Raw genomic sequence first — 7990 nt, 5'->3', positions numbered from 1 at the left:
TCCAGAGAAATATCTTGTGGCATTTCTCGTATTTGGTGCGATTATTTGGAATACCGAGTCTATCTGTTCCAGACTCGCCTTTCTTCTGAGCACTCGAATAAATGTTGTAACTCAGGTGAAGCGTCCATCAAATAGGGGACGGGTACGGAAAATCCGCCAACATACGTAACGGGTAATTAATTAAACTGTCTATTTGTGGCCCTAAAGGTGCATCTGACTGCATGTTAGAAAAAAGACCTCTTCCCTCCGTAACAGTTTGAAGTCGTAGCATCTACATCAGTTCCAATTAATACATGTTCATGTCTAGTTTCACGTAATGTTGCTCACTCAGTAAAATTCTGCGCTGCATTTTATAATCTGGAAATTCAGACTTATATTTTCTCAAAATTCTAAGAAACACAACGTAATGCTGAAATTACACAACTCGTATTCGTGGTAATAAACATTAGCAAGTGCTGCGCCTCGTAAATCCTCGGCTATCCTCTAAATGATTTCCTCGAATATTAATGTGATGTTCGTCCAAATAGACTGGCTTGGCGCAGATATATATCGTTACGTCAGTCTGTTAAGTATACACTGCAAAGTGTGGCTCACACCTAGTTGAGATCAGCTCCCCATTTAGAGGTGTTGGCCACCGGCCGCTGCTTGTCCTCAGACCAGTTGTCATGCTGCCCGCGCACGGAATTTGATTTAGATTCGACGTTGCCGTGTGTGAGCAGATTAGCGTATTTTTTCGTGATTCGTGTTTTCGGAGTGCACGCCTGTCCCGGCGGAGGAGAATGTTTATGTTGTAAGTGTGAGTATTGTGCTCGGAGGCGTGCCCACACGGCTCAGCTGGTAGCGTGCCCACACGGCGCTGAGGGCAGCGACTCGGTGCCGTGCAGGCCAGTGTGGCACAAGTAGTTCGACGTGTGCGTGAGATGCAGTGCCGCAGCTGACAAGGCGGCCTTTCGGTAAATCGATTTCTGTAGTTTTCTTCATTTGTGGTACGTAATAGTCAGCACTCATATATACCTCTCCGAAGGCTGTTCCAAGCAATTCTGAAAAATTCTCCACAAAATCAACCCACGTGGGTCTGTGGTAGAATGTGTGCTCTCTGCGTGGCAGGCTCGGGTGCGATGCTAGGTGGAATCAAATTTTTGAACAAAGGTCCCCGTTGTCGGGGCATTTAGGTGAAGCGTAAGACACAACAGATAGAAAAAATTAATTTGCATTTTTAATTATACAATCGTGACTAACAATCATTTATAAGAGATCAGTGATTGAGAATATTTGTTTGCAATGTAACCTGTATTTTTTGTGCGATATATAGCTAATTGGAAATCAGAACATGCGCATTTTTCGAAGAAATGGCAATTGGACGTTTTAATTAGCATAATGTTTACAAATTTATTTAGTTTCTTAGAATCAATATAATACGTACTTCGTCGTTCTAAGTTAATTTGTGCTGATGCCTGTCGTCGGAGCATTGTTATCTAGCGGAAAATCACCGTATTGCTAGTTTCCGAGGTCCGGGTTCGGAGCGAAGTTTGGAGAAATCGACGTTTATCACGTGAAGCTGTAAACCCAAAAACTTGTATGTCTAAAGGATCAAAGTGTACTACTCTTAATTTGAAATTAATTGCAATAAGAGGCGCGTGCAGTACGCTGTGGGGAGTGAGGCGCGCCGCTGCAGTCCGCGACCGGGCAGTGCAGGGGTGGCGGGGCGGGGCGGGGCGCCCACCTGTCGCTCGCACAGTGGCTGCTAGGGGGCTCGCGGTCTCCGGAGATGCTTCACTTGCGTTTGTGATAAGATTTCCAGAGGTATTCAGTTGGACCTTGACAAAATTTCGGGCCGCTGCAAACACTGGCAGTTTGGTCTTAATGTAAAGACGTGCAAAATTGTGTGTACTTGTCGAAACTCGAAACGCGTGTCCTTCGTCTACGGAATTGGTAGGTCACAACTGACCTGACTTGAGTAGTACAAATACGTGGGACCAACGCTGTGTTGACATATAAAATGGAAGTACCGCGCAGGTTCAGTTGTAGGTGGAACAAATGGCAGGCAACGATTAATTGGAAAATGATAGCTTGTCTAAAACGACAATGCGTACACACTGTTTTCTGGACATGTGAAGTGCGTGGCACAAGTAGTATCAAGATGAACTAACATGTTTTATTTACCGATTCGAATGGTCAGAGGCCTATTTGACGGGTGTGTAGTGCAACGCGACTGATGAAGAAACTTTAATTGGCACACACATAAAAAACACATCCTACATATCGAGTGAATGTGCTCACTGAACGACGATACTTGACCGTATCTTTCGCTCACGCACGTATCTATATCGTAACGACCGTACAGATTAGACTAGGCAAATTGCAGCTCGCTGAAACCCGCATGCCGCCATCCTGACTTAGGTTTTCCGTCGTTTCCCTAAATCACTTCACGCAAATGCCGGGATGGTTTCTTTGAAAGGGAACGCCCGATTTCCTTCCCTAATCCGATAGGACCGATGATCTCTCTCTTTGGTCCCGGCTCTGAAATCGACCACCCAACCGACCAGCTCGCGCACAATCGTGTAAGCATTCTTTATTCGCATGCTGCATCCGTGGATGGAATGTGGACGTAGTTGAATATACAGTACAATAAAAGGTGCTCGCTTTCACTCACTCCCTACTGATTGCCGAAGTAGAGATGTAGATTTGGAAATGACAGGAAATCATTTGAGAAGATAATATACATTGTACAACCTGTTAGAAGATAATATACATTGTACAACCTGTTAACCACCGATTGTGTAGCAAATTGTAGAGCGAATAGTGGAGGCTACCACAAGAAATAACCTGTACCACGTTTCGTTTCTAAACTATTACCTGCAGTATGCACAACTGTTACGATTTTATTATTGTCATTGTACAAGTTGTGTACTGGAAGAGGTGGTATCCTTCTGCATTGCTGGTATGGATACCGAAGTGAAGCAACGTCTGGTCTTCCCTTTTTGGACACATTATATTGTATTAGATTTGTTTATGGAAAGGATCGTGCGTAGTATTATCAGCAAACGCTGTTTAGTTGCGACTTGCTCGCTTTTCGTAACACTTTTGTAGTGACGTTATCTTGTTTCGGAGAGAGAGCTGTAATAAACAGACTGAACTGACGAGGGAGCGGACGTAAATGCCGTTTTGGCTACAACCTGAAGTTTCTGCGTCGATGTAGAGCGTCGATTGACCTAGGCGCAAACAGGCGAAATAATTTGTTTAGTTTGTTACGCCGCAGTTCTCGAGCGGGTCCGCTTCGTGTACGGGCAGGACGTCACGGACGGATAAGAAAGGCGTCAGAGGAAGAGGGCGGGTCGGCACTTTCGCGACGACGTTTGTGTGTCGCGCGAAAAGTGCGGGCTAGTTTCTCCGGTGGGCCGGTGAGGACCTACTTCCACGACGAGAGCAGAGCAGAAGTAGGCGCCGAAGGTGAAATCCCAAGAAGTGCACCTAAATCCTTCACGAGAGTGACGTAGCCTCGTTTTCACGGCGGGGAAGAGAGAGAGAGAGAGAGAGAGAGAGAGAGAGACGCAGCGGCGCCGTAGTTGAGCGCGCTGTCACCAGGAGCGCTGCGGCGATGTGGGTTAGCAGCAGCTGGGCGCAGCAGTCGGCTCAGTCAGTGTTCGCCGGGAAGCCTCACCGTACGCGTCGAAGCGAGGAGGAGAGACAGAACGCGACACAGACAGTACAGAGAGATCGCGCAAAGCTGGTGGAGAGAGATAAGCGAGGTCGGCGCGCTGTCGCCTCACGATGGGGTGAAGTCCGTGGCGGGCTGGCGAGCGGCGGAGCCCACCATGAGCCCCGCCTCGCAGGGCGGCCTGGAGCTGAAGCGCTACATCGGCAGCTGCCTCATCTCGGCGCCGCGTAAGGCGGGCGGCGGCTGCAGGGGGGCGGCGGGCGAGGGCGGCGCGGCGCTGGTGGCGGGTCCCGGGCCGGCGCCGGCGCCGCTGTGCGGCCTGCCGCTCATCTCGCTGGCGGCGCGGCCCGCCGCCTTCTCGCGGCTCGCCATGCACACGCAGGGCGCGCCGCTCATCCTGGCCGGCCGGTACGGCGCCCGCAAGCAGGGCCAGGGCCCGCGGCAGCACCCGCAGCAGCGGGGGCAGGGGGCGGCCCACCAGCAGCCGCAGACCGCGGCCCGCAGGCGCGCGCCCGCGCTGGCGCCGGCCGTGGCGCGCGCCGCCGAAGGCGCCGCGGAGGCCGCCGCGGCCGGAGGCGGCAGGGCCACCAGCAGCGACTCGCTCAACACGGCCAGCGACGAGAGCTCGGGCCCGTCCGAGAACAGCCTGCCGCGCATCATCAAGCCCCGCAAGCGGCGCAAGAAGGACCGGAAGCCGCCGCCGGCGCCCGCCGCCCACCAGCCGGCCGCGCCGCCCTCTCCGGAGGCGGCCGCCCCGGAGGGCTCCAGCATAGTGACGCTGCGGCCGTACGTGCCGCTGTGCTTCGAGCTGTACGACGGCGCGCGGCCGCCTCCAGCCGCCGCCACGGCCAGCACGCGCCGGGCCGCCGAGCCGAAGCGCAGCGAGCCCCCCAGGAGCAAGCCGAGGCCGCAGCTGCAGGTGCAGGTGGCGCGCAGCGAAGACGGCGAGGCCGCCCGCCAGCAGCAGCAGCAGCAGCAGCAGAGCCCGCCTGCCCCCTCGGCGTCGCCGTCGCCGTCCTTGTGCCAGTGCCGCTACTGCGACCCCCGCGGCCACATTTGGGACGTGCGCCGGCACTGCTACTCGCCGGTGCTGACGGCGCCCACCCCGGACGAGTCCCCGTTCGCCAGCATCCCCCTGTTCCTGAGCGCGCCGCCCGCCGGCCACGCCGCCGACACCGATGACGGCTTCTTCAGCGACGACCTGCCCACGTCCACGTCGCCCACCTCCCTCTCTGGCGACCCCGAAGACCAGCCGGCCGACGGCGGCAGCGCGCTGCGCCGCAGCTGGAGCGGCTGCTCCTCCTCTTCTTCTTTCTCCTCGTCGTCTTCTTCTTCTTCGTCGCCGTCGTCCCTCGCCGGTGACCCTGGCGGCCGCGCGCACACTGCGGCCGTCGCCTCGCAGGGGCTGCAGGTGTCCACCGAGATAGTCACCTCCCCCAACGGCCACCGCGACCTCGAGATCAGGTTCTACTCGAGCTCGCCGCCGGGCCGGGAGGCTGCTGCTAGCGAGGCCCGCGTCCGGACGGAGGCGGCGTGGCCCGCGAGGCGGCCGGGAGGCGGCGGCCTGTGGGGCGGCGGCCAGGCGGACGAGCGCGGCGCCGGCGCGCTCGGCGACGAGGTGCTGCGGCTCAGCATACGCGCCGAGGAGTAGCCCGCGCGTCTGTGTGTGAACACCGTTCTGTCCGACAGCGCGGTCCACACTTCACAACCTCACCTACTCGTCTCCTGCACGCACTGCTTTCGGTCACCGTCACTCACAACTCGGTAGTGCCTCATCCGTTCTTCCTAGCACACCGTAGAAACCGTAGTCGGCGACAGAACGGGTACGATTCTACGAACGCGTTTCGGCTTGCAAAACATTTACGTACGTGCAAACATTTCACGTTCGGAGCAGTATTACTGGTGGTTTCCAACTTCGAGTCTGGCTCCGGTTACATTCGCGGAAAGTCGCTACTGACACAATTATCGTCGAACCGCAGTGTTACGACGTTAAGTCAGCGTCTGGCGTGTAACCCGAATTCCGCGTGGATGTTTCTTGTCGTACACTTCCTACAGCATTAATGTTGTGACGCTGAATGATCTTTGAAGAACACTTCGGGGGCTCGAGTTAATATTTGTAATTTACGGTGTCATTTTCAAATCGGATAACAACGGATCCCAAAGTGTCAGACAACGCAGTATTTCGCTGCGTTCATGTTCTGCGTATGATGTTAACTTGTTCGAGGACATAACAGTATTGTGTTGAGTTACTTGATGACAAGATCACCTCTCTCTCTCTCTCTCTCTCTCCCTCTACCTATCTATCGCGCGCGCGCGTTTGTGTGTTTGTGAGACCAGGTGGAGCTTCAATAGGTTAGTAGAGAAAGTAGTGATTCCATTATGGGCGTGGGAAAGTGGGGACCTCTTGTGCTTTGTAGTGTTTAGACGGGGAGGCCGCTGTAAGCCGTTTAGTTGGCGACCTTGACGTGCAGTCGTGCGCCCGTTTGACACTCCCAGGGCCACGCGCTCTCGCCTGCATGTTTACAGTAGTAGCGTAGTCGCCACCTGAGGCGGAGAGCCGGCAACTAGTTGGCACAGTGTCCGGTGTGCTGGTCAGTGCAGCGGCTCTTGTTGCTTTCTCACCCTCGTATCGTTCCTCTTTCATAAACATTCGTATTCGACTCATCTTCGGAAATGAGTGTACCTGCTTGTGGCAGATGACCATCTGTACCTGACTGAAAGTCACGTCTGTGCTTCCTCGATCACATCTCTCAATAATAACGCATTCAATGTAGTCGTGATCTCACCACAGCGGAGCTCAAACTTAATTTTTCTCATGTATTTCCATTGACAATGTGCCTTGCTTGAAACCACACGACGTTTCGATATATTTATTGCACGTTTAATATTGGTATATCGTCGTTCTCGCTTGCTTCGGTGTTGGCCAGTCTCAATGCAAATTATCACACTTTTTTCATTCTTCCGTATCGCGTTAGATACCGATCATTTTCACGAATTAGTTTATAAGCTCTCTGCCTTCCCATCTTTCTTTCTGGGTTTTCCATTTAAGATACAAAGCAATAATTATTAACATAAAATTCGCTCTAAACTCATGGTGTAATTGTATTTGTGTTACTGTGATTTTATTGAGCGATCACTTTTTAAGAGTTGGATTCATTGCAGCCTCCAGTACGTGCGTAATAGCTTGTGCGCGGTATCTACATTAACACTACCGAATTACCTTTCTGACACGCACGGTTCACTGGTTTAAGTTATATCCCCTGAGAACACCACATATGGTAAAATCGTTTCATTTGTTAGTTAATTTAGAGATCATTTGTTCGTCAGATGACCCCGAAATATCCGCTAACGTTTTCTGTGAAGATGTGCCTTTCGACCGCACCATCTTCATTGTGTAAGTGAACCGTGGAAGTACGTTGCGACATAGCCGCGGCAGTCGCTGGACAACATATTTGTCTGCGGGTTCTCGCGCACAAACTCTTGCTAGCGTTCATCACTCGGGCTGCGCTGTGTCCCGCTCTTGACGACATTTAATGTAATGTAACGGTTGCGTGACGATGTCTGATGACCAATAGCGACTACATTTTGAGGCTCCTTTTTCTCAAATCTTTGCTTGTATTGACACTTGTGCATTTCATGTGTTCTTTCCTTCATAACGCAACTTGTGTGTGTGTGTGTGTGTGTGTGTGCACATTTGGGATTGGATTTGTGTGTTGTTTCACTAGAGACTGTAAAAGCTGTACTATTTTTTCTAGCAGTGTTAAATACACTTTGTTCCTTGTGAAAGAGTGTTTTATTTTGTTCCTTCGCTTCCACAACTCTCTGTACGTCTGTAAGAAATTATGGTGGGTATGTTTTTTTTTTCTTCTGAGAAACGCAGCCACGGTTTGACTGTTGCTGTTATTACGTTTAGGATGCTTATACTGGTGATAACTGCCGTGCTGCGGTTGCTCTGAGCTGAAGAGTAATCTCAGAATATTACATCAACTGTGTGCTTGTGTTCGAACGAGTGATTTGAAATAAAATCAGTTCACTTTGTTAAAATGTGGCTGATATTTACAAAGTTAGCACAGATATTCTAAGAATCGTGTCAGAAGAGAAAAAGTGATGTGTTTTCTTTATGTTTTGTATCATTTTAAACTTGTATCTTTGGTAAGTACATTGAATAGAAACAAGCTCCGATACCCAGGCGAAGTTTTATGTGATTTTAACGCGTGGCCTGTGACACTGTGTAAGACAGAATTCGTATATGCGACTTTGTTGCTATACCGTGGTAAGTTACTGTTGACATTGTTATCGAATTTATTAAGAATGCACAGTGGTATTAATAAT

At 51.5% G+C, this 7990-nt stretch overlaps 1 protein-coding gene across 1 annotated transcript; it reads left to right on the top strand.

Annotated features, from left to right (window-relative positions):
• Positions 1–3342: 3342 nt before the first annotated feature.
• Positions 3343–7446, top strand: LOC124803476 (protein PRRC2A-like). Its single transcript, XM_047264668.1, has one exon. It carries the CDS (start codon positions 3816–3818, stop codon positions 5307–5309), a length of 1494 nt encoding a protein of 497 aa, XP_047120624.1. The 5' UTR covers positions 3343–3815; the 3' UTR covers positions 5310–7446.
• Positions 7447–7990: the final 544 nt, after the last annotated feature.

The sequence above is a fragment of the Schistocerca piceifrons genome, chromosome 6 (genome assembly GCF_021461385.2).
Source record: "Schistocerca piceifrons isolate TAMUIC-IGC-003096 chromosome 6, iqSchPice1.1, whole genome shotgun sequence".
NCBI classification, from domain to species: Eukaryota; Metazoa; Arthropoda; class Insecta; order Orthoptera; family Acrididae; genus Schistocerca; species Schistocerca piceifrons.
The sequence above is the reverse complement of the archived record's forward strand: the minus strand, read 5'-3'. Positions and strand labels throughout refer to the sequence as shown.